The sequence below is a fragment of the Delphinus delphis genome, chromosome 3, assembly GCF_949987515.2.
Source record: "Delphinus delphis chromosome 3, mDelDel1.2, whole genome shotgun sequence".
In the NCBI taxonomy this organism is placed as follows: domain Eukaryota; kingdom Metazoa; phylum Chordata; class Mammalia; order Artiodactyla; family Delphinidae; genus Delphinus; species Delphinus delphis.
The window spans coordinates 61,560,034-61,586,499 of NC_082685.1; the positions used below are offsets into that span (position 1 = coordinate 61,560,034).

At 53.9% G+C, this 26,466-nt stretch overlaps 1 protein-coding gene and 1 long non-coding RNA gene across 7 annotated transcripts in view; one reads left to right on the forward strand and one right to left on the reverse strand.

Annotated features, from left to right (window-relative positions):
• The window catches only part of JADE2 (jade family PHD finger 2), a 49,322-nt gene that overhangs the window by 21,651 nt on the left and 1,205 nt on the right, over positions 1-26,466 (reverse strand). For 2 of the 6 annotated variants that reach the window (XM_060008836.1, XM_060008831.1), the window contains exons 2-4: positions 16,722-16,779; positions 14,511-14,599; positions 3,605-3,762 (exon numbers count right to left, since the gene is read on the reverse strand). In XM_060008836.1, the coding sequence (XP_059864819.1) occupies positions 3,605-3,762; positions 14,511-14,599; positions 16,722-16,779 (305 nt within the window). Of the gene's footprint in view, positions 1-3,604; positions 3,763-14,510; positions 14,600-16,721; positions 16,780-21,739; positions 21,878-25,149; positions 25,269-25,623; positions 25,713-25,919; positions 26,403-26,466 lie in introns of those variants that run through there. The other 4 variants (XM_060008832.1, XM_060008835.1, XM_060008834.1 and 1 more) reach the window with 4 other exon arrangements.
• LOC138414041 (uncharacterized) lies at positions 24,227-25,337 on the forward strand. The gene is made up of 4 exons (XR_011246417.1): positions 24,227-24,363; positions 24,488-24,662; positions 24,884-24,963; positions 25,201-25,337. It is a non-coding gene; the product is annotated as an uncharacterized lncRNA (long non-coding RNA).

Consider the following 26,466-nt stretch of genomic DNA (forward strand, 5'->3'; position numbering starts at 1 on the left):
TGTAGAGCTCTTAGAACTGTGCCTGGCATGTAGTAAGCACTATATGTGTGTGAGTATGTATTTTAAGATATACACTTTGCTTCTTCTGAAATGGAATGAGGGTGTTTTGCCTTGGGAGAGCACAGCTTCCTCTCTTCGATCAGCTGTGTGCTGCCCCTCAGTTCCTGATGCCAGTTCAGAATGCCAGCTCTTCCCACCCCCTACCAGTTGCCATGGTTATTGCTGCGGAGCCTGGCCTCCATCTGGCCAGCCCTGCCAGGGCTGAGAGGCCCCTTACTTGCCCGAGAGGCCTCCTGGGGTCGAAGGCAGGGCTGCCAGGGGCTGTGACTCAGCGCCGACTGGGGAGGAGAAGGCAGGGCTCTGGATGCACAGACGTGGCTCAGCTGTGGGGAGGGCTCCTGGGCGCCAGGAAATGCCCCGGTGTCAGCAAGGGGGGCAGGAAGGATGAAGGAGACAGGGAGGCAGAGTGGCCTCCAGGCAAGAGGGAGGCCCAGAGGAGACTGAGAGAGACAAGGAGAAAGGGCAAGGGCCTGGCACCACCTTTTCCCACACCAGATGCCCAGATTAAGGAAGGTCTTAGGCAAAGATAATGACGTGATGCCCCCCGGCCCCCAGATCATTCCAAATAGAAGGAATATTAGTACTCTTGGTCCTACAAAATTCTGCCTTTCCTCATGGGGCTCTTATTTAAATTAACATAGTCTTTGAAAAACACCGTAATTTTGCCATGACCCTGCTTTGTGTGTGCCCCCAGCATACGCTTAGCTGGGGTTTTGGATAACTCTTGCCCGAATGCCCACCACCTACTGGCATAACTACCCACACTTGTGTGCTCAGTCAGCTGCCACCTGGCCAGACCTCTTGGGGCCGAGATCACATTCCTTTCTCTGGGAAGCTGAGGTTAGACGGCTCACAACAAAAAAGGCATTTCCTGTACTTCCTGGGGCTCTCATCTTCATCTGTGTGGCCTCTTCTGGCTCTGACTATGGAGGAAACACTCCTATCAAGGGTGGACAGACCTTACCCTAGGCCAAGGCCTCAGTCTCAGCTGCAGCCAGTAAGACTGAGGTCATCTGGGAGGAGGTGGATGGCTGGGCTGGGATCTGGAGAAGGGGAGGGCTCTCTACTCCAGGAGACCAGACAGACACCAGAGGTTGGTTTTGCCCTGAGCTGAGTCTTTTGGCCACACCGAGGGAGCAGTGTAGGCCCTCCCTCAATTCATGATCTGAGAGTGAGAGGTTCTCATTATCCAGAGAAGTTTCAGACCGTGAGGTGGGCAGACCTGCTCAAGGGCCAGGGAGGACTGGGCAAGGAGAGAGGGATGGAGGGAGCCAGGGTAGCAGCAGGGGAGGGCAGAGTCAGCGAGCCAGGGTGATCAGGGCATAAGACTCTCTTTGGGACACACAGGGGCAACCCAGGGCTTGTTCCCGTGGCCTGTGTTTTCCCGGCCCAGCCCACAAGGCCCTGGTGGTGGTCAGGCAGGGAATTCCCCAGAATTTCCTGACTTCCTCATCTATAGAATGGGGACAGCAATATGCCCTTTAGAGGGCCAATATGATAATTAAATGAGAAGATGAGTGTTAACAGGTTCAGCATAGCAAGTTCTCAGGAACAGAGTTCCTATAACAATTCTGAGCATGGTGGCTGCCGTGCTAGCTTCCAGATGAGGGCTGTGCAGTGGAAGGCACCCCAGGAGATGTAGGGACCAGGCTGGAGGGAGACAGGGAAAGATGGGGCACAGAGATATCTCCACGAGAGCATCCCTCTCCCTCCAGTTTATCCTCTCCAAAGAGCATGGATGGTCCAGGAGTGCCTGGCTCCTGTCGGCCTAGAGCAGCCATGTGTATGTGGGGAATGTACCTAGTAGAGCCAGAGCTGTCTGAACACATGCTCTCGTCTTGATGTCAACAGGTAAAACACCAACTGAAGCCAAGCTACTGGTATGGAGGCATCTGCAAGTAATCACCCAGGCCGGCGGATGTTTCTGGAACCACCTGACACTGACATCAAGGACATGGGCTGAGCCCAATCAGGACTCACTCCTCTCTGCCCAGCTGGTGGCCCACCCCTCTGCCTCATTATCCTGGGCCCTTGGCGTGCGAATTCTCATTTAATCCTCACCACCACAGTATCAGGCATGCACTGTTTTTAGACCCATTTTACAGAGAAGGAAACAGGTTCAAAGAGGTCAGTAACAGTTCTTCAGTCTGCAGAGCTGAGGGTGCGAAACTGGCTAGGAGGCCGACCCACGTTTTTGGCCCTGGGCAGAGGATGTGTAGGATAAATTCTTTCTCTAAATCCCACATACACTCCCGTCCAGAGAGGCCTGGAGCTTCCCTGATTCTCAGAGGGCTGAAGAGCTGGTAGGCATTCAGCCCTTGGGAGTCCAGGAGGCTGAGCACTGCCCAACACCCAATCCTCACTGACCACCGAGTGAGGCTCAGAGTCTGCTTCGCCTCTGTAGTCCCATGCCCAGCACAGGCCTGGCATCAGACAGGCACTGGGTGTCTGTGAGCCAGTCATAGGTGTGGCTGCCAGGAAGCAACAGTGCCAATGTCAAGGGAGGTGACAGCTGAGATCTTTGCCCCAGGCCTGGTCAAAATGGGCCTAAGTGAGAGCCACAGGGCTGCCAAGGCCGGGAATGAACTGCCAATAACACGAGCTGCCCAGCCCAGGCAAGCTGGTGGGCAGAGGAGGCCAGGACAGTAGGCCCCTGTGTCCCAAGGCATGACTTGGAGGGCTTCCCGGGGTGCAGCAAGAAGCACTTGGCTGAGCTCTGTCACTGGATGCAAGGCTTATGGCCACAAGGCCACCTCCTGACAAGAGCACCAGGTGGCTCTCTGACCTACAAGAGCAGAAGGCACCACAGCCCAAAGAGGACTCATCCCTGAGCCAACCCTGGCCCAGCCCTGGCAGGAGGGCCTCCTCAGAGTCTGGTCGTAGCAGCTGCTTCGTGAACATCTGATGTGTGTGCTAAGAACTCCTTAAACTCCCTCCTGCTAAGAACTCCTTAAACTCCCTCCTGCTAAGAACTCCTTAAACTCCCTCCTGTTAAGAACTCCTTAAACTCCCTCCTGCTAAGAACTCCTTAAAAAGGCTGAAGAAGTCAAGAGCGTGGCTTATCCCTATCTCAAGGACTAGTTGAAAACCTGGAGACTTCCCTGAGAAGATCCTCTGGTGGGACCCAGTCTGGATCGACGTCAAGCTAACCCACGGCCAGTTTTCACTGAGTGCTCATGTGTGCCAGGTCCTGTGTCCAGGACCTGCCATGCATCGTTTCTCTACATCATCTCGACCACTGCATGGGGCAGGTGCTATTGTTATCACTCCCATTTTACACACAAGGAAACTGACACCCAGGGAGATTACATTTCTGGCCCAAGGTCGTACTGAATATGACTGGCAATTTGAACCCAGGCTGTCTGGCTCCAGAGCTGAGCCCAAGCTCAAACCCTTGGCCTGCAGTATTTCTGGAACACTGCAGTGTTTTTTAGGGCAAAAGAATCTAAGAATAGAGACACACTAGAAAGGAATCCCTTGACTGGTCCTAGCCTCCCCTTCATCCCCTGCCTACGGCCTCCCCGGCCTGGGCTTCCCGGCTCACCTCACCACGGGCTCTGGAATGGCCTCTGCCCCCGCAGGCACCTGCACACCTTTCTCCCATTCCTGTCGCCATGGGTCTGCCAGGATATAGTAGTCATCCGGGCTGAGCTGGTATGAGTCTGGAATCTTCATGGCTGTGATCAAGTCTGTCCGGAAAACCTGTGGGGAGCAAAGGTGGAGAGAGAATGGCTTCAGATTGCCTCAGTGTGACCTGCTTCACAGGCCAGGGCAGGAAAAGGCAAATGCAGAAAGCCCACTCACTCAAAAATAAGAAGATGGCACAAAAGTACTAAGTACAAGAATGCATCTTCTCTGAACCCAGCACACAGAAGATCTTCAATAAGTGCATTGGACTGAATTTATGTGCTCTGACCTGCTCAAGGACAGAATATGACTGATGGACGGTAGTGGACCTCAGAGAGAAGAGGAAAGACTTGCCGAGAAAAGCAAACACAGTGAGGAAACATCAGATGGCAGAAAGGCGTCTGTGAATGCAATACTGCCGTGAAGTAACTGTTCAGAAATTTCTGCTGAAGATCCAAAGTTATGTTTGCTGTTGCTACCACAGTCACTAGCGTCAAAGAGTCCAGGCGACTACGTGCCAGGGCCTCATGCAGATAGCTGAGGGAGAGCCCAGGGTTTGGGGCAGCCCAGAGAATAGCCTCTCATGGGTCAGGGTCTCCATGGTCTCTCAAGAACAAGGATATCGTGATGGCCTCTATGGGAAAAAAAAACTCAAGAAGAGTGGATATATGTATATGTGTAACTGGTTCACTTTGCTGTACACCTGCAACTGACATAACATTGTAAATCGGCTCTACTCCAATAAAAATTAAAAAAAAAAAAAAAGAACAAGGATACCATGAGCCCTGCTCGGTGGGAGCTCTGAAGTACCATTCTCTGTTTGTGATGGGGTAGGAGGAGTGTGTTGAATTCCTTCTCAATCAAGCCCATCCGAATTCCCTCAGGGCCAGGCCGTGACTTGACGCACCCTCATGCTTTGGTTTTCTTTTGAGCACCTGCTCACTCGGGGGGAAACAGCTCTTCCCACATTCTGTCTGTTGCCCCCACCCCAGAGCAACCTCCAAGGCAAGCCTCAGTGGCACTGGCAGTGCCTCACCTGCCCTGGCTGCTCGGCCTCACTGGGTCCTCCACAAAGGGCTGCTGTAGGACCTGGTGGCAGCACTGGACACTGTGTGACTTGCTTTGGTACCAACTTTCCCAGTGATCATCACATGAGAATCACAAGTTAAAGGAGAGTTCACAGTGTGGAGAGAAGAGAAACCACTTCAAGGAGTCCTCCAGGCCTCAGACCCAGCTCCGAGCCCACTCCCCTCCCCGGAAGAATCAGTATCCACTGGCCTTCCAGAGGCTCGTGACAAGCCGTTCAGTGGTAATCTCTGCCTGCGGGAGGCCCCACCCGCTGGCTGTGTGTCTCACTTGAATCTAGGGCTGTAACCACAAGGAAACAACTGAAATGGGCACACCAAGGGGGCTCAAGGCAGCATCTTGCAGAAAACTAATTAATGTCTGCATCTAGCTAGAGAGGGCCCTGGCTTGCAAAAGGTCAAGTTTCTTGAAGACTCTATTTGCCAATATAACTTAACTGTTAAGGCTAACACCCTAACATTTAATTAGGGTGCCAGTGTGAAAAAATTAAAATGAGATTACGATTAAATGCTAATTAAACAGAAGATGAAATGTGCAAAGATTTCACAGCCCTGATAATTTGCATATCTTATTAGCAAGTAGCAAGACGGCTGATAGAAAAACACAAACTCAGGTACTGGGTGCTTCTGTGGTATCCTTCGGCACCTCCCTTTGCTGGCTGGGGCTGGGTTATTGCCCTCTGGGACCCAGTATAGGACCTGGTGGGGGTAAACTGAACCCACAGTGGACTGGTGACTGTCTCAAAGTTCTCCCAACCCTGGCAAGCCACGTGGTACGACATCTAATGCCCTGTTGCTCTGATGCCAAAAGGAACCGCCCAACAGTGAAAGCCTGTCATCTTGCACCGGAAATCAACCGTCCAAGAGCCAAGTGCCACTGTGTGCCCCTCCAAAAAGGCACAGGTGAGCTTGAAACCTCTTGCTGTTCCCTGATCCTGGGCTGTAGTTTAAATGTCACCCCTGAGGGATCACCCTGATCACCCTGGCTCAGGGCCGCCAACCACCCGACAGAGCCACTTTCCAGCCCATCACTCTGCCTCATGTCTCAGTACTTATACTCCTGAAAATTAACTGGTGTATGCATGTTGCTTGCTTCTTGTCATCTCTCCTGCCACACCTGTCCTATTCTCTGCAACATTCTCAATGCCTGGCAGGGTGACTGGCACATAGTAGGTGCTCAATAAATAGTGACTGAGTGGATGATTAAATGAATGCATGAATAAAAGGGCCCTTCTGGGCCCCCAGCTGGTTCCTTGCCAATGCTTTTTGAACCCCCATGAACAGGTGATACACACCATGGATATATCCAGAGCTGAAATAACCCAAGCACGTGGACTGAATGGAGCAAGAGGCAGCCCTAGTCTGTAAGGCACAGACAGAGTGCCAAGCCACACCAGCGGGGGGAGAGGTGGCCCTGACCTAGGAACAGGCTTGGCATTGAGAACTCAAGAGCTGGAAGGGATCCCGTGCTCAATTCAGTCAGGGAGATTCAGGAGAGAGAGAGAGAGAGAGAGAGAGAAAAAAAAAAAAAGAGTTCAGTCCCAAAAGAGTTGCAAGTTTCATCTGCAGTCATTCAGGCAGCAGGGGGCAGACTGGTTACCTGTGGCCCTTTTGGGCAGAGGACTGATGGAAGCACAGGAAGGGCAGCACCATCTTAATGGTACCAGTCAACACTTAAAGAGCACTGTGTGCCCAGTGCCAGTCTAATGGCTGTTCTTGAATTATTAGTCCCTACACCAACTCTGTGAGGTGGGTGCTACCATTATCCCTATTTTACAGTTGAGAAACCCGGGACTCAGGTTAGTTTAATAACCTACACAAGGTCCTTCATGTTGGAAGTGGCAAAGGAACCCAGATAGACAACACCGGAGCCATTCAGCACCCCTGCACAACCCCAGCCCCTCTTGGCCACCTGCTCATTGCCAATGCCCTCGAGTTAACCCTAAGCCAAATCAAGTGGTTTCCCCAAGGGCTGGAATATGCAAATCAGACAGTGACCTTCGCAAGTTCCAAGTTCTCCAGTGGCTTTCTACTGTCTTCCCACTGCCCTCAGGCTGAGCTGCTGAGTCTACCAGGCCCCATGGCCACAAGGATGCACGGGTAGTCTCCCTCCCAAGCACTTTTCACCCTTGGCACATGAGAGGACCCTGCTGGGACAGTCTTCTCCCTGCCAAAGTGGGGGCAGCCTGTTTCACGCTTAGGGTATGAGTCCAGCCCACATCTGCTCTGGGAAGCCTTCCCTGATGCCAGGCTGAGTTCTGGGCTCCTCTGAACTTCCACAGCCCCTGTACTGGAATCTCCTCGTCTCTTGCTACAGCAGTGCACGCCGAGCCTGACACATGCTAGGTGCTAACTAAGGCTGAACTACTCAAGAGCCTCCCATGGATCTGCTGCCACCTTTCCGGGTAGCTGCCCAAGGCTACAGCTCGGTCCTCTGTACCTTCCAAAGGAACCCCTGTACATTCACACAAAACCTGTCCACAAATACAGCAACCCAAACATCTTTCTGTTTTGAACTGCCAAAGGTGAGGCTTACAAAAAGGCTCGATTATTCTCCTAAAATGCCTCTGAATTATTTATGAAAACGAAATAAGGAATAAAATGGACACTGATGAACTGGAGGCCTTGCCACGGCAAGGAAGTTGGAAGCTGGAAAACAAGCAATTTTCTAAGAATGTGAATGTTTACTATTTTTCCCTTTTGGCAGAAATTGACAAATTGTCTTTAGGGGTCTGCTGCCTAGCAACCAAGTTCTGCTGAGCTGCTTGGGAGATGTTAATTGTAGCTTCTTCAAACAGTATGAAGAACGTTTAAAGGTCTACAACTAATCTAGTAACCGATGTGAGTGCCAGAGGTGCCAACGCAGCTCTGAAGGGAGCTGAAGACCCTGCTCTGCCCAGATGCGGGGAAACTGCACGTGGCTTGCCCTCTAGTTCCTTTTCCCAAGACTGAAGACCACAAGCATTGAAAAGTCTATGGAGGCTTTCTGTACCTACTTCCCCAGAAGAACCAAAAACGGGCTATGCCAGAAAGCATGTCCTGTCTGGAGTCTGACATGATGTCCAAAAGCAAATAAAGACAATGACAACAGGCAACTTTCACTCTGCTATGCTAAGAGTTTCTGTATATGATCACAAGATTTATGAATGTTATTTGAACATTTCATCCTGGGACCTTAGTTTCTGCTTCCTTTTCTCAAGGGTGAAGTATTATATCGTAGTGTATTTCAGACCAAGAGGCACGAGGGGACGTTCAGTCACTTAAGGAAAAGCTCCAACACCTATCATAATTACAGAATATGATTATTTGTGTCATTATTTGCTTAATGTCCATCTCCTCTAATAATCAAGCTGAGAGAGGCAGAGACTGCATGTGTCGTGCTTATCATTGTGCCTGTTTGCGGCACAGCGCCTGGCACATAGCAGGTACTCAAGAAATGCTTGTGGAACAAGTGAGTAAGTGAATGCACCCCAGGATTGGTCTGAAGTATGACTAAACTCTGAAACTTCCTGTCCTGTCCTCCTAGCAGAGAGAGTGCAGACAGAGGTCTGGCCCAAAGGATTCTTCCAGGTGGAACTCGGGAACTGGTCTTGGTCACTGTCCCAAAGCCAATGAAAATGGCTTTGGCCTGGACTGCCTCTCCTTGACTCTGTCCACATCAAAAGTCCCAATGCAAAGCTAGGAGTGCCCCCTCTCTCTAATCTCCCAAAGGATGTTTCACAGTCTGTCCTGAAAGAGCCAAGTAAAATTACTACCGGTACCTCATTTGAAATCACAGTTTTTTTCTGAGCACCTCATCTCATTAGAAAGAACAGCTAATAGTGAAAAGTGATTGCCCTGTTATAGTATGCCAGGTGCTGTGCTAAATGCTATATATATACAATCTCACCCAATTCATATTACTCCCACTTTACAGATGTGGAGAATAAGACTCAGAGAAGTTAAACCACTTGCCTAAGGTCTGCACTGTCCTTTAACCAATGTAATGCTGCCTGCAAACCAGTCAGCTATTTCTTCTTTTAAAAAAAATCTCTTTCTTGGGCTGGAAACTGATAAAGAGTATCTCAGCCAAGAGCATACTTAGATACTTAAAATTAGGCCTACATTCCAGAGAAGGGCTCTGGAAATAGCCGCCCAGTCCCATTCAAGCTACCACTAGGCTAATTTGGTCAGACATTTACACACACACACACACACACACACACACACACACACACACACACTCAACATCTTTCTCTTTCACAAGGATAACAGCACTTCCTGCTCTTAAAGAGAATTTATTACACACATTTCTTTTGCAAGACAAGTCCCAGAGGCCAGGAGGCCTTTCCAGTTGGCGGGAGCAGCAATGTTTCTAACTATACGAGAAGTGGATTCTGCCCCCCACCCCAGAGGAAGGCAGTGGGAGGCTCAGAGAGCAGGCGCTTAGCCCAGAGGAAGGGCTCCCCTCACTGCCTGCCTGCTTCCCAGGGTAGCAGAGGAACTGTTGGCTAGAAACACCGCTCAAAACCACAGGGGCAAGCAAAAAACTTTTTTTTTTCAGAGCCTCCTGTTTTACTTCTCAAGTTTGGGAGCATTTTGCTACAACATAGGCCATCATTGTTTTAATATAAAATATGTTATTTCAAACATTTGGGTAACACCTCTGGCTCCTCCAAGAAGGCACCTTTATTCATCCTGTGGCTTTGCACCCCAGCACAATCTGCTCACCCTTGCCTTCACCCAGGGAGGAAGAGGTCCATTTTCAAAAGCAATGGGTCAAGCAGATATACTGCATTCTCACTCTCCACTCGCTGCCTTTCCTAGGGAAGGCCATCCTTATAGAGGAACTTTCACAGACCCTGGGTCAGGAAGACACTCCACTGGTGGCAGAGGCTGTTCACAGGGTCACCTCCTTCTCCTGGGCCCTGTCCCAGGGGTGAAAGGCTGAGCACTGGTGAAGGGCCCCTGTGGACCTGCAGAGAAGCCCCATTCTCTCATCTAGGGGTATATACAGTTTGTCACCAGGGCCTAAAAAAGAGGCCAGCTCCTGCCCACCCTGCTCTGGGACCATCCAGGCTTCCATCCCAGGGAGGCCAGCTTCACTTCCACTCACGTCTGGGATCTCCCCCACCCTCAGGCTCCACAGGCCTCAGGGCAGGACAGTCACATCTACAGAACAGTAACTGCAGGGCAGCGCTCTATAGATGATGACCCTGAGGCTCAGAGAGAAACTATTACTTGCCCAAGGTCACAGAGCTCCTTAGTGGCAAAGCGGCCACACCTCTCATAACGGACACTTTCCTGTATAGCACCTGCATCCTGCTAACAGTCAGAGGACAAGCTCCCCAGGGATAGGGCCTGCATTTTCTGTGCCCCCTAGCACTAGGCTGGGCCTAGTAGGTGCTCTCAAGTGTCTGCTGAGTTTAATCACTATCACTAGTCCTAGGGTCCTAAGGACCTATGTCCCCGCCCACTGGCTGACTTCTGGGGACTCTGACTTCCTGAAAACACAGCTTTCAGCTTTCTACCTCAAGACAGCCTGCCTAGGGGAAACCCTCGCTTCTCGGACTGCCCCTCCATCTGCCTCTCTGCCCCAGGCCTGAGGAAGATACAGCTTCAAACAGCAGCCTCCAAACCACAGGATGGCCTCCGGGTCTCTTCTCAAACTGCCTTCCCACCTATGCCAGGCAGAGGGCTTGGCAGAAACCTTCGGTCCCCTGGCTGCTTTGGGAGAAGGGGTGAGCTGCAGGATGCTCCCACCCACACTCCCAGCCTTTGTTTAGGTCACGGACCCAGGCTGGAAGGCCTTCCCTTCCTCCCTCAACTTCCAGGGAGGACCAAGCCAGAAACTCCTGTCTTAGCTGATCAGGGGAAAAGGTCTGTGGCAGTAGCCCTTATTTATTTATTTTTTTAAAATATCTTTATTGGAGTATAATTGCTTTACAATGTTGTATTCGTTTCTGCTGTACAACAACGTGAATCAGCTATACGTACACATATATCCCCATATCCTCTCCCTCTTGAGCCTCCCTCCCACCCTCCCTATCCCACCCCTCTAGGTGGTCACCAAGCACGGAGCTGATCTCCCTGTGCTATGCGACTGCTTCCCACTAGCCATCCGTTTGACATTTGGTAGTGTATATATGTCACTGCTACTCTCTCACTTCGTCCCAGCTTCCCCTTCCCCCGCTGTGTCAAGTCCGTTCTCTACGTCTGCGTCTTTATTCCTACCCTATGGCAGTAGTTCTTAAGCCTGGCTTCCAGCAGGAGGGCTTTTAAAAAGTACAGGTACCTGGGGCCCTACTCCAGAACATTGAAGTCAGAATTCTTGGGAATGATAAGGGTTGGGGTCTGATATTGGTATTTAACAAAATAATCTCTGGTCTGTGATCTCTATAAGGTCTCACAGATATGACCCACTAAGTGATGTTCATGCGATCTGGTGAGACAGGCCAGGCCAGAAAGCCAAGGCCTCAGCACGGTTTATGCACTAAGATCACCTCCCCAACCAGGCTAATCCCTTCCTCTCCTTCAGGACTAGCCTGGCCGACTTAAGCCCCGAGGGACAGATCTCAGCTTTGTTGGGATCCCGCTGGCAGGCAGAGCAGAGGAAGGCAGCAGCCTGTGTGCTTGGGGTCAGCCCCACCTTTCCCCTCCACTGCCAAACGGGATCCTGGGGCCAACTTCAGACTTAGTGTACTCCCACCAAAAATCCTAACCCAGCCTCCCAGGAATCCCAGGGCCTGTTCTTTCAGCCCCCAGTACTGAGGCCTGCAGTCCCCTTTCACTCAGGATGAGGGAGGCCACCCACTGGTTAAGGGCCAGAAGGGAAGCTGGGCCTCAAGGCTTTGGCCCTGTCCAGGGTCCTGACTCCTGGTCAGATCACTTTGTTCCAGCCTGGGGCACCTCCCTCTGGTGTATAGCGTGCTCCTTGATCCGCACCCTCAGAGTGCACAGGTCATTTCAGGGGCAGCCCTGCCAGTGTCGCCTAAACCCAACCCCAGCTCTTTCCATAGCTGGTGGCTTCTCTACGTGCCAGTGCTGCTGCTATGCCAAATACTCCTAATCCTCGAATCGCCACCCATCAATGTCCACCTTCACAGATGAGCAGACGAAGTAAACCATGGGTCCCGTGGCTCTGCAGCCACCAGGAAGGGACTCCTGCGCCACACACGTCAACTTGCAAGCATTGAGGCTGGGAACTTGGGCCAGACTGGGAGCAGACCGTGTGAGCAGCCTGAAAACGACCCCACCGGCTTCTTACTCTGGGGACTGAGCAGAAGGGACTCCAGATGCCCTTTCACCAGGTGTCCACAGCCCTCGGCCCCCAGCTCCAGCAGATTATAAAGGCCTTTCTCTCCAGCCCATGCACAGAAAGAGAAGGGACAGCCCAGTGAAGAGATTTACTGCAAACGTTATCTGCCGCCAAATCCTCGCTTTCATCTCCGCCTTCTCATGAGCCAAATAATTTGGAAGCTTTCATTGATGGTTTCCTCTCTGCCCCACGATAACTTGGAATTTATGCCGGCTATGGCTCAGCCTCCTCACTTAGGGGACGAGGGAAACCTCGCAGGCTGCTCTCCAGCCTGCTGTGGGAGGAAAAGCCTGTCCTTGGCGACAGTTCAAGGCGGGGAAGACTTCCTCAGCTCCCCTGGAGCCTAAGACTTGAGGGCGGGTGTCTCCAGTCAGGCCTCAGAGCCCCCTGCAGAGGCTCCTGGGTTTGAACCCAGGGCCGTGCATGGCCAGTCCCCAGCAGGGCTGGGGATCAACACCCTTGCAATGGTTTGACTCTATTTTTAGGTGGGGAAAGGTTCAAAGGCCCTGCGCTGGAAAACCCAAGAGGCAGGGGAATTTTCAGCCCCATGCAAATCACCCTTTCCCCTCAGCCTTTGCCTGACACCTGTTTCCCCCCAGCCTGCCTGCCTATCCCCGGTGTAGAAGGCAGCACTGCCCCAGGGATCTCCGCCCTGAGAGGAGGCCCTGCCTCCCACTGGGGCTTGAAGGGGGAGTCAGGGGAAGGGATTAAGCCAGCCCCAGGGCCTCCCCAGAACTTCCCCTCTTTTCTCCAATCTGAATAGCCCCTGAAAGCAGGGGGCAGGTGGGATTCTGAGAGGCAGGTTCCTCAGCTCCCAAACAGGCAGAACAATTCCTGCCTTCCAGGACCAGGAAGGCACAAAAGATGGCTATTGTTTTACTAATCCAACCCTAGTAGTAACTGGGAGCCCCTGCAGCTCTCAAGATGGGGGTGGGGGCAGACGGGTGGAGGGGTGGTCCCAGGGACTCCCAGGGCCCTAGCACACTCTGCATCCTACTTCCCAGTGCACATGAGCACATGCCTTCCTCCCACTGAGCAGGGCTAGACCAGGAGGTGCCAAGAGCCTCAAGAACAGCATCCTCCCATGCCCACCTCACCCCCTGCTTTCATTCCAGTCCTGACTGCATTCCTGGAGATATTTCCTTCCATCTCCACCACTCCCCTATAGGGCCAAGGGAGGATACTAGGTTGGGGGATGGGAATGCGAGGTTTCAGGTCTCAAAGGTGTCCCCACCCCCAGCCCCACAAAAGGAGAGCCCCAGGGTAGGCCAGCTCCCGGAGGAGGCGGGGAGTCCTTTTTCAAATGCAAGGTTTTTCGGAAGACCCCCTCTAGGGACTGGCTAATGATAGCAGCTCCAGGATGGCCCCTGCAGTGAGGGAGGGGAGAGGAGGTTGCCAGGCTCAGAACAAAGATATCCTCCCTCAACCCGGGCCAAGTGCTCTGCCCCAGAACTCTAAGCCTTCCCACCCTTGGCGCGGTTGGCCCCAAGAACCTCACATCTTGGCTGTATAACCTTAGGATCCTCAATTTCCTTATTATAACAGGAGGATTAAAAAAGTAGTGTCTAGCCCAGTGCCTGGCTACTCTGTGGGCTGCAGACAATCTCTCTGTTAAGGGTCAGATTCAAAAGCAACCCCCTTCTTGGGTACTCAATGCTCTGGCAGCCTCATTTGTGCCAAGGGTCTCTTCTGTGCCCAGTGCCACGCATTAAAGACCTAAGAGGGAGCGATGAGGCTCTAGGATGCAATTTTTCAGGGGCTGCAGAGGCAGGATCGCACGTCCATTTGTCTACCCACCCCCAAAGCTCTTCTCCACAGCTCCAGAGGCCATAAGTACCTCTACCTGTCCCAAGAAACAGCGTCAAAGTAAGGAAGGCTTAAAGGGCAGATGCATGTGAAATGGGCATAATAAGGAGTGGATGACCTAACTGGATGACTTTGAGGACTCCACCCTTCATCCCTACATCAGCAAATCCTGTCACCCTTGGCTCAACCTCCAGAATGTCCCAGATCCTACTGTTTCTTACTCTACTGCCATCACTCAGCTCTAAGCCACCATCATTTCTCTCCTGGACCACTGCCAAAGAATCCTCCCCACTCCCACCCTTGCCCCTCATATTCCCTTCTCCTCACAGCAGCCAGTGGGACCTTTCATTAAAACAGCAGACTATATAATTACCCTGCTTATGATCCTTGAAAGGCTTCTCCTCTCACTCAGATCAATAGGAACATCTTTACAACAACCTACAAGGTTATGAGAACTGGCTCCCCCACCCCTTCCTCCCATCCACTCTACTCAGCCATACTGGTCTTGTTCTGCAATGACTGCACCCTCTGCCAGGAATCCTCTCCACCCCATATACCTGCACTTCCCCCATACATCCCTCCCTCTCCTTTCCACCTCTGTTTCATCTTTCTCCAGGATACCTGTCACTACCCACCTCTGAGGGTTTCTTTTCGTTCTGCCGGGGCCAGCCTGATTTGGTGCTGCTGGGCAGTTTGGAGCATCTTGATGCAGATGTAGCGTGACCTGCAGAGAGAGCACAGCCCATGAGGGGCCCCTGGAAGGTCAGGAACACCACCCACCCATGTCCAAGGAAAGGAGGTCTGTCAGGAAAGCTCTGGCTTGAATGTTCAGGAGGCAGTGACCTCTGTAAGCACGTGGTGGACTGTCCCTGCTCTGGGCCTTTCCAACAATGAATGGAGACATGATGCCTCCTCTACCCATCAACCAGAAGACGCCTGGGAGGTGAAAGGCAGTTTGGACAAGGACTCAGTATGAGCTTCCTGTGTGTGATCCATGACAAATCCCTTGCCCTCTCTGGCCTCTGCTTCCTCCTTGGTGAAGGAGGGCTATAATAAGCCTTCTGTGGCCACTCTCCACCCCCACTGCTGATCAGACACTCTGGGATGATGCCCAGTGGGTATGCAGAGGCGAGACAAGGTAGTGGGAAGATTGCTGCTCTAAAGTAGGCCCACAGACTAACCTGGAGCCCTGGCTCAGCCGCTTACTAGCTCCTCACCCTGGACGAATGACTTAGTCTCTCTGAGCCTCAGCTTGCTTTTCTATAAAATGGGGGCAGAGAATAACTATCTTCAAAGAGTTGTTGTGAGAATTAAATGATATCATGCCTGTAAAGTCTTGGCACGGTCCCTGGCACACAGCGCTGCCTTGATTAAGATTACCTATTACATCACTAGGGTCTAGAGGCCCTCTCTGGACTACACTCAGGTTGGCCCCCACTCCTACGGGTCAAAGGAGCAGCAGCTACGGATGGGTAGTGGTGGGGACTGGTGAAAAGGGAGGATGCCTCAGCCTGGCCCAACTCCAATGCAGAAACAGGGCTCAGCTGCCCAGATGCTCTCCCTTGCGGGCGCCTGGCCCTGAAGGGTTCCTTTGCCTGAAATAAAGTTAGAAGCAGAGGATGCAGTTCTTCTTGGCTCTACTGAAACAGGCCACAGGCAGCGTGACTGCAGCCACAAAGGGCCGGACGCTGTGATCTACTGCTGCAGGGAGGAACAGCGGGCCAGGTCAGACACCAGAGCCAAGCTGAGTAAACAGACCCCAAAGGACACTGAGTGAAACCCGGAGGGAGAGAAGGGGCTGGGACCTGATTTCTCATTCTGGTGCATGTGTCCTCAGGCTCCAGGGGATTAGAGAACTCCGGGAGCTCTAAGGGGCCTTGGAGATCTCCCCAATCCCAGTTGCTCACCACGTACGTGAACAAACTAAGGTCTACAGTTGCAGGGCTCCAGGCCCGGCCTCCCTGGCAGCGCAGGCTCTTCCTCAGCCTGGGCTTTCACCAGAGGACACCGCTAAGTGGGATCTTCCTGGCAGAGTGTCTCTCCTACACAGGGCAGAATGGAACTCTTTACTCCGACTGGCTCATGCAGGCCCAGGTTCTTAGGGCATCTAAGAAGAGCTGCCTTCTAGTACCAGAAAAAAGCCCTCACCTGACACAAACCTCCCTTTTTGCCTCCGTATTTCAGAAGGGGCTCCCTAAGCCCCATTTTCTCTGTAACAGTGCCCCCCCATATCCAGGACTGGCACACCCAGCCCCCACACAAGTCTACCCTGAGGTTCTGTTGCCAAGATCCCATGAAGGTCAGACTCCTTCATTAATTTTTTCCGCAAATATTTACTGATCACCTATTATGTGCCCGATCTAGCTGGATACAGCAGTCAGCAAGACATGACCCCTCTTATCAAGGAGCTTACCTTAATAAGGAAATGATACTTGGTTAGGAAATGATACTTATCAGGTCACTATAATGAAGAGTGACAGGTTTTTTATCTGTTGTGTGGACACTTCTACAGGGCCCTGACTCAACGGCAGGGCCAGAGGGAGAGGGGTGTGTTCCTAGCAGCCAAGAACAGCACAGGCAAAGGCCCAGAGGGGAGTTGATCTGTTCCAACCAGAGCAAAACACATGGGGCTGAGAGCTAGAGGGTAAAGGGGAGTAGAGTAAAGAGGACAGCAAGGCCCTGGAGGCCATAGTGGTGTGGGGATTTTCTTAGGAGCAGAGGGACCTGGCCTGATTTATGCTTTCATCAACATTGAGACCATGGGGCAGTGTCCCCCGATCTGGGCCTGTGGGCCTGATAATTATGCAAACACTTTCCCGGTAGGAGCCCCAGATGGAAGGCCTTACTGTCGGTGGTGTCAGAGTTGTCGCTGCTGATGGAGTACTTTCGCCTCTTCTCTTCCATCTGCAATGAAAGGCAGGCCCCATTATACTCACAGGCGGCTTGGGAAATCCTCAGTCTCTCAGAAAATTGCCCAATAACCTTCCTCCCCACACTCACCCCACTGCAGAGAAAGACTGAGAACAAGGTGGTGCCCTAGCCTTCTCCTCACCAGCCTCGCCCTCTCCCCGCCCACCTACATGGGCCCTGGGGCTGGGAGAGGGGGCGGCATCTCCCACCTCCTGAGCCCAGAGCCTCAGACAACAGAGAGTCTGGTCAAAGACGAGGGAGGGCAAGGGGGGTCAGCAGCCCCAGAATGAACAGAGACCAGGACCTGCCCACTGCCAGCTTCCACTCAAGGAAACTCAGGCCCACCGAAGAATCCACTCTCACCTGCAAGTTACAAGTGGTACCCTGCTGGGTGCTGAGGAGGGAGGGCACAGGAAACAAGACTGACTCTTCCAGGAGGATCAGGTTATCGGAGTTGAGGGACAAGCCAGTCCAGACAGCACTGAGGGCACATACTGAGAGCGGCAGCCAGAGGGGTGTGGAAATGGGGTGGGGGCAGGGAGGCTGCAAGCTGGGTCCCTGAGCCACACCAGGCCCAGGGTGAATGGGCTGGGCTGGGCTGCCCTCCCTCCCCTCAATGTCCTTCTGCAGATAAAAGAAAAAACCAACTTTCTCTCCACTACAGTATTTAACTTCGAGGTAGGAAGGGCAGCTCTTCCATACTGAGCTCTTTCCCCTACCCGTGCTATCTCAGGTCCTAACAACCTGCGGAGCTGTGAGCTATTAGCTTCTTTTACAGAGGAGGCTCAGTGCCTTGTCCTGCTAGTAACTGGCTGAACTGGGATTTGAATCCACGTGGTCTGATCCCTGAGCCCACACTGAGCTGCCTTTGTGCTCTTGTCAGCTCCTGCCTCTTGGAAGTGCTTTCCCACCCACTATTTCCTCTAATCCTGCAGAGTCCTGGGTGGCAGAGCCTGCTCTTGTCCCCTCTTGGAGGGGAGCACACTGAGTGGCTTGTTAACCTGCCCCGGGTCTCACAGCTAGTCAGTGGCCGAGTCCTAACGTGAGAAGAGACCTGAGGCTCAGGGCCCAGAGTGCTTTCCACCGTGTTCCTGTCAGTCTAGACCCTGGGCTGCCTCACTGTCCACAGCAAAGGACAAGGAGCCAGTGTCAGTAGGGAAAAAGCCCCGCTGCCCGTCCCAGCTGCAGGCCAGCCAGGCTCCCCACCCCCACTCGGAATCCCATTTGCCACCTGCTGTCATCCCAAGTCTGCTCATGCCCAAGCCTGGGGGTCACCTTATTTGACTGTGGCCCTGCAGAGACCAGGGAGCATTGGCTCTCTAAGGTGGGGTGTGACTACCCAGAACTCTGAGCTATTCAGAAGTACCCTCCTGCCTCATACTTGACCTTAGCCAGGAGCTCCTCTCCACCCCTGTGTCCCCAGTAGCAGGATCAGGATGACAGGAAGGTTCACTAGCACTGCTTGCTGCCCAGCTCCAAAGGTGCAGGCAAAGTGCTCTCTAGAGAGTGTGGGGGTATGGAGGGATGCCTGGTGGTAGCATGGACGCCAAGGAGGCAGGAACAAGAGCTAAAACTGCTAAGCACCCATCGCTTGGGGAGGGGGTGCGTCCTGGTACACAGGGAGCTCACTGAGGCCTCAGAACAGCCCTTTGGTGCTGGTGGGCCTGATGGCTGCTTCCCTTTTGCAGCTGAGGAAAATGAAGCTCAGAGGTTAAGTGACTTGCCCAAGATCACAGTGCTCGTAAGAGGTCTAACTCAGGAGACCATGTTCTTGACCTTTAGGCTACCCTGCCTCTGTGCAGCAGAGTGCAAGCAGCCCAGTGGCTCGGGTCATACACTGAATGGGGCAATAATGCTCCACCGCCCACAGCTGCCCATCCTTGCTATCCTCCGGGGTCTGAGTGTGATGAGGTGACTTTAACAGAACTCTTGACTCTAGCCTACATCTTGCCAACCCAGCCCTTTCACAGGTAGAGCAGGAGCAGGGGGAGAGGTGCTCTAAGTGCACCCACCTGTTTTCTCCTGCAATCCTCTACATGAATTGCATTGCTCTTCATTTCCAGAAAAGGGGCACTTGCAAGCCAGGCTCTCTCATAGCATATAAAGCAGGAGCACTGGATTCAGGGAGGCCAAGTTCAAATCCTACCTGCACCCCTCACTAGACCAGGGACCTTGGAAAAGACACACCTCCCAAAGGACACAAACTGGATCTGGAATTTTACATAAATCTCCTGAACTTAAAATGTTGGCAACTGATTCAGATTTTTAAAACACTTTGAGAGGGCCAAACTAAACACATCTGTGGGCCAGAATCAGCTGGTGAGTAAATGAGAGCAGTATAAAGCCCTTAGCACGGTGGCTGGCACTCCGTATGAGTGCTGGTTCTTAATTCCACAGCGGACTCGGGCCAGGTGGACAGTCCTCCTAACCAGTGCCCACCTGAAGGCCTCCTCAGCAAGGCAGTGAGCCTGTACAGTAAGCAAGGTCCCCTACAACAGGACCTCTTGACTGCCAATGACCTTCTCACTGCCTAGGACCAGAGTGCCCCGTCGGCGTGCAGACCTGCACCCACCCTCAGCCAGCCGCCCGTCCAACCTGCCCTCTGTGAAACACCCCAGAGTCCTCCTTAGCAGGGTGTTATTAAGGGAGCAGATTCTGCGGTGGCTTAACTGGAATAATAACTAGGCTTCAGCGGGAAACCACTGCTTTGCTTCCTTCCTTTGAACCAAGTCTGTTCCAAGGGCCTCCCTGCCTCAGGTGAGCCTCTACTGTCAGTGGTTAATGAAGCCCCAGATGAGGCCTGGGCTCCCCCTGCGGCATAGCCTTTTGCCCCATGAAGGCCCTCTCCAACCCAGCAAAGGAGACAGGGAGGACTCTTTTACCAAAGCTGAAACCCAGGGCTATACATGCAGGTGGGGGATGGGAGTGCCAAGACACGGTCTTGGCCTCTGGTTCTCCTTTTCCACTGCCTCCCCCAACCTCTCCCAAAGCAAGGTCTGCTCTGGGAAAATACCTCAGGGTCACAAGGCACTTGCTTTTAGGGGCAGAAAGTGCTCCTGAAATCTTACCTACAGAGAAGACTCTGGGAAAGAAAGTGTCCCCGTTTCCTGCCATTGCCACCAGTGCACTTGCACTCCCACACCATCCCCAGCACGGAGACACACACGGCTCTCCTTCGGGTCCCCTCTTTGAGTTCCCTCAATGAGCAGCAGCCCACAGCCTCCTCCGCCCCACCGCCAACGCTTGCAAGTCCAGTGGGCGCTCCCACCAGGATACAGTGAGAATCCACCCACATTTCCCCTATCTCTACTGCTACCATACTGGTCCAAGCCAGTCTCATCTCTTGCGGGACTCCTCATTCATCTTCCAACTTCCGCTATGGCTCCCTCATAATCCAAGATCCACACAGCAGCCACAATGATCTTCAAAAAGCATAAATCAGATCATGTCATGCCCTATTTAAAATCTTTCAAAGGTTTCCTGCTGCTCAAAGGGCAAAACTCAAGCTTCTGACCATAAGACCCTACGTGATCTTACCCCTGCCTACCACATACTGACCACCGCCCCCATCCCCACCACTTCCCAGCCAAACTGGCCTCCTTTCATTTCCCGAAACAAACCAAACAGTCCATGAGTCAAGACCTGTGCACAGGTGTGCTCTCTGCCTGGAATGGTCTACGCAGCCTAGGCACGTCTGACTTTTCATCCTTCAAGTTTCGGCTTAAATGTCACAGAGGTCTATGCCAGCTGCCTTATCTACAGAAAGCCCACCACCCAATCAGTCAGCTTCTTCAGAGCACCCATCACAATTTGTGTTTGTTGAGCTACTTGTTGAATGTCCTTCTCCTTGGGAATATACATTCCACGAGAGTAAAAAGCGCAACTGTTTGGATCCCTGCTGGCGCCCCAGCACATAACAGGGACTTGGTACACATGGAGTGCCGAGTGTGTTCTTGTCGCCTCCCTCTAGAAGTGTGGGACCACACAGCCCAGCTGGCCTGCTCGCAGCTTGCGGGAGCAAACACCCCAGCCCAAGATTTCGTCCCGTTTGCATAGCCCGCCTTCCCTGTCTTAACCTCACACATTTTCCAGGAGGCTGTATTTGGTTGGGCTCCTGGCTAACGATCAATGTCAACTCAGTAATAGGGCAGCAATTTGGTGGTAGATGTTTTCTTGGCAACACTAGCCATTGGTCTTAGTGGGGGCCTCGGGTCTGGACTTGAAACGCCAATGCCCAATGCCAGCCCCCTTTTAAAGACCTCTCCACAAATAAACTCAAATAAACACCCTGGGCCTCCATTAACGCCCTTCCAGCTGACCCTGGAAACAGTGGGCCTTTCAGGCCTGCTACTGCAGCAGCTCCCTAGGCAGTTAAAACACCCCAACCTGGCCTCTGGCCTCTCCTCTCTGGGGGCCACCAGGCCTACCCAGCCTGCCACCATACACAGCAGGATTTCGTCTTCCTCCTTAAAAAAAGGGGGGTGGGGAGGCTTTCAAGCAGGCAATTTACCATTCCAGACACAATCTTCCGAAGAGAAACAAAAACTCTCCCTGTCTGAGGCAGACCACTAAGGCGTGTATGTAATAAGATGCTAATACAATTTAATCATATTTCGGCTGGAAAACCTGTCCTCAGAGCCTGCTTGTGTCGGGAAGGCCAGACATTCAGAAAACAAGAGCTGCACACTCTTAAACCATTTTAAACGGGGGTCAGAGCCCCACTCTCTCCTATCTCTGATTAACTTTGATGCCTTCTCAGGGACAGTAACTGCCATGACAAAAATGATTTGGTACACACAGATGCTCAAACTTACTTCTCCAATCACGGGGGAGCCTAACCCTCCTCCAACACCCATCATTGCCCACCTGCAATTCCAAGTGTCCCAGGGGGCACCCAGCTCCCCTAGAACACACTGTCCACACCCACCCTCCAGACCCAGTTCTGGGGACATACCAAGGGGATCCTGGGAGACAGAAAGGGGCTTTGTCTACTTTGTCCTTCAGCACCTTCGCACCCTACCCTCCACCTCAGAGAGGGCAAAGCTCAGTCCACTCGCTCCCATGGATGGCTGCCCATTGGCAACTGCAGGGTCCTTCTGATCCCTTCTTCAGAGAAGGGAGCTGGCTCTCTGGCCTAGCCTAAAGGGGAGAGATCAAAGGTCAGCTGCATTTGGGTCCTATCCAGGTCATTCATAATAACAGTAAGAATGGCTAATACTAATCAAGTGCTTACCACATGCCTGGCTTCGTGCATAGTCTTCTTTGTGCAATATATCGCTTAATCCACACACCCACCATGAGGTAGGTACTGTTATTAACCCCAATTGCAGATGAAGAAACTGAGGCACTGAGCAATTAAAACAGCTGGTGACTGCAAAGCTAGCATTCAAACCTAGACTGTCTGGCTCCAAATAGCGCACCTTGCCCCCCTCCCCCACCCAGGGGGTACAGTGTACAAGGGCACAGACCTACAACTCCCAGGTATGGCTGGGGTATTCCAGATTCCTATAGGTTTTCTGAGAATCTTCCTGGGTTCCTCATCTTTTTTTTTGTTTGTTTTTTGCGGTACGCGGGCCTCTCACTGTTGTGGCCTCTCCCGTTGCAGAGCACAGGCTCCGGACGCGCAGCCTCAGCGGCCATGGCTCACGGGCCTAGCTGCTCCACTGCATGTGGGATCTTCCCGGACCGGGTCACGAACCCGTGTCCCCTGCATCGGCAGGCGGACTCTCAACCACTGCGCCACCAGGGAAGCCCCTGGGTTACTCATCTTTGAGACACATAGTGAGGGTCCTATGTGGAGGACAGGGCAAGCAAGGGGTACCCCCCCTCCTCATAACTCTGACTTGGCCTCCCCTTGGAGAACCTAAAGGGAAAACTGTGAGGCCCATGAAGAGCCTGCTGGATGAGCTGTTAAGAATTTGGACTGGAAGCCTCTGACTTGGGTCTTGGGTATAAGACAAGTACCTCCCTGTTAACTGGAACACTGATTAACCAGAATACCTTGCCCCCAACCTTGAGGATGTGGAAATCAGTGTCAAAAGCCTAATCTCATGATTCTGGAAGGACTTGGGGGCTGGGGACCAGCAGTCCCACCTCACTTGTCAACGAAAGCTAAGTGGAGATTTCTGACAGCCTCTTGGATCAGTGTTATTGGCTGTTTAGCCAGGCAATTTAGGGAAAGGAAAAGCCTGTTGGATGGGAAATGTTCTGGACACATTTGCTGCATCCCGAGCCCAAACAACTCTATCCTTAAACACTTCAACTCCAAAAGTGCTGGGGAGACCCTTGGCTAAACAATTTCAAAACCAACATTCACTGCAAGTCTTGCTGCCTGGGGCGAGGACTTCCCTCGGTGAGGCATTTGCTGTGGAACCAAATGCTTTTCCACTCTAAACAACAGCCAACAGCACTTGGGACAACTGAGAGGCCTCCAGATCAAACAAACATCCCTTTTTTCCCCTACCATGCAAACTTTCTCAATAAATTATTCGCCCACTTCGGATCAAAGACTGTTTTTGCAGCCTGTGACCTAAAAAGCAAATAGCATCTCTTAAACATAAAAGCCCTCCTCCCTGCCTGGGTCGGCTTTATTACTCATTCCTTCCTCTTACAGTTACTCTGTTGTTATTTTCCTTCCCTTCTTGTTAGATCACTTTGCGAGTCCCAACCCGCCTGAGGAAGATGGGATGGGAGGGATGGTGCCTTCACTTGGGGCCCTAAGGTGGGAGAAGAAGTCAGGGTAGGGGACAAGCCAGCACCCTGGGAACCCAGGAGACAGGGCCAGGCCTGGTTGGCAGCTCCCTGCCCAGCTCTTCTGCCAAATGTCCTACTGGGAATTTTACCAGTGAAGGGAGGGAGTTAATGCCACCCTGGCAGGAGGGGCCAGGCAGCCCTACCACCACCCAGACCCAGCACTCAGTTTGCAAACATACGTTAAAGGGCCATCCTCACAGCTTGTCTGGACTCAAAGCTCAGGGCTCCTCCCCCTTGCAACAAAGGCAAGGTGGTAGGTCAGTCGTGCCCACTCAGCTCCTCAGCTCGGAGTGCAAACATGACGCCTCCTGATGACACCCTACAAACTCAGACCCTATATGAAACTTTGTGTCTTGGAATCCCGCAGTAGATGGGGGCGGCGGGGGTGGGGGTGGGGTAAAGGAGTGGGAGAGAATGTTAAGCGCGGGGCAAGGTTTGGGAGTCTGCAGAGACCAGAGGCGCCGGATCCTTCCTGCCCTTGGCACCGAGAAAAGGGAAACACAGCCCTTCCCCGTTCCCAGTAGCCCAGGGCAGGAGATCTGCGTTCAAGGTGCTAAGGAAAAATGTCCCGGCCGGCAGCAAAGGTTAAGGGGATTGGGAGGGGGTGGCGCGCGCCTCCAGCCTGCCCCTAAAGGCAGTCCGGGGGACAGCAGGCTGGAGGCGCGCCGGCGTGATTCTGACCGCGGGAGCCGGGAGGAGGAGCCGGAGGTGGCTGCGGGGGGCTCCGGCCCAGTCGAAGGAAGGGCAAGAAGCGGTTCGGGCCGGGGGTGGCGCCGGGAGGTGGCCTTGGCCCCCGGGGCTGGAGAAAGGGCTTAGGCGTAGCGGGTGAGGGCGGCCGAGCCCCTTGGGGGGTGGCAGCTGTGTGTGTGGGGATGGTGTGTGTGTGTAGGGAGGGTGGGTGTCCTGGGCCTCTAGAAGCTATAGCGAAGGCTTCCTGCTTGTCTCGCAGACATTCCCCTTTTCTGACATTAAAGCTACGAGTCATGAAGCTGACCCCCTCTCATCCCTTGGCCTGAAGAAGAGGGTGTCTCAGGGCCCAGGGATAAGCGGGAATGGACCGGAGGGAGCCACAAGTCTGCACCCAGGCGGGGAGGAGGCGGGCAGGAGCGGCTCCGCAGGCGCAGGCGAGTGGGTGGGAAGGAGGGAGGGAGAGAGGGGAGAGGGAGGAAGGAGGTGAGGCCGGGAAGATGCCTCTGCCGGGGGCGGGGCGGGGCCGGGGATCCGGGAGAGGGACTGCAGCGGTGCTTGGTGGGGGCGGGGGCTGCAATGTCACTCATGTGGGAGTCAGGTGTGTAAGTCCCAGGCTCGGGCCGCCGCTTGCCTACATCTTCCCGGTACTACCCAGGGCTCAGGGGTGGAGGCGGACGGCAGGGGACTGCAGAACCGTCCCCAGAGCGGGACGCGAACCGGCAGACTTGGAAGAAGGTAAACAAGGGCCACGCCCCCTGCCGTCGCCCCGCGGGCGCGCACCCGCCGCTCCGGCCGCCGCCGGTACATTTCCACTCCCAGCGCTTCTCCCCCGCTGGACTCCCGCGCAGCCCTGGAGGGGGGGCTGCCCCCGACCCCCAGCCCGCGCCCCCCTCGCTGGGGCTGCGCACCCTCCATACTCACCTGGAAAGGGTATCCCCCGCCCCTCCAAAAAACTGTGCTTAATTTGTGCAGAGCCTCCGCGTCCGGGAGCTGAGCATGCTGCCCCCGCGTGCAGAGCCCGCGTGCACCCAGCCCGGAGAGGGGGCGACAGGGCGGAGGCGGTGGCCCCCGGAAGGTGTCTGGGACCGGACCGGCTGCACGTGAGCCCAGCGCAGGGTCATGTGCACCGGCTCAGCCCGGTTCGGCGCCCGGACGTGCTGCGTATCAACAAAATAAACTCGGGGAGACAGGAGGGCAGATAGCCCCGGGTCCTCCGAACCCACGTCCCTGGCCGCGCGACCTCCTCTCCGCACAGGTCTCCCGCCGCAGCCCCTCCGCCCTGCCAGAGCCCGCGGGGCAAGTTGCAGCCCCGGCGCGCCCCCGCCCGCCCGCGCCCCCTCCCCGGCCCGGGGGCGCTTTGCCGCAGTCATTAATAAAGAAGGTCGCCAAGCTCACCCTTCCAAAAGTTGTTGTTGCATGCGCCCCTCTCAGCCTCCCCGCAATGTACTCTTTAAAACACGACTGACCAACATGCGCAATCTCTCTCCCCTGTGCTGTGCATCGGCACCCCCCCCCCCCCGCGCGCTGGCTTCCTAGAACAAGCAGCCAGCAGGAGAGAGAGGGAGCGAGCGAGCAAGAGAGAGAGAGAGAGAGAGAGCGCGAGGGAGCGAGGAGCGCTGGAGATCTGTTGCAAAAACACGAAATAACGCCGTGGAGATGCGCAGGGCCAGTCGCCGGGGGCTGGATCTTACCTTGCTCCGCGGTGCCCTTCCGAGGGCCGCTACCCCCGGCTACGCGCCGCGGCTGGGGCCGGCGTGGGAAGGATGCTCCTGAAACCCGGAGCTCCTGGGGCCGGCGCGGGCGGGCGGGGGGCGCGCATCCATCCGGGGTCGTGGCGAGGGAGGCGGCCGGGCCCGCGGGGTCCCCGGCACCGCACCCGGCCGGGGACTGTCAGCCCGCCAGACCTAAGCCCTTGCCGCTAGGAGTGGGTGCAAAGTAACTCCATGGACGCTTCTAACCCCCCCCCCCCCAAATAGCCTCCAACTGCGATGGCCGCGGTCGGCACCATTCACCAACCCCCCTGTGTATGTTTCTGTTTCTTTTTAAACCAAGACTTCCTTGTGATCTCTTTAGAAAAAAAAAAATGTGTTGGGGTGGGGGTGGGGTGGGGGCGGGCGGGAGGAGCGAGGGAGGGGGAGTAGCCACTTTTTTCTTATTCACTCGGATTTCCACTCCTGACACCCCCCGCCTCGCCCTTCCACCCCCCCGCCCAGTTGTTTGGCTTCAGCTGCGGGTTCA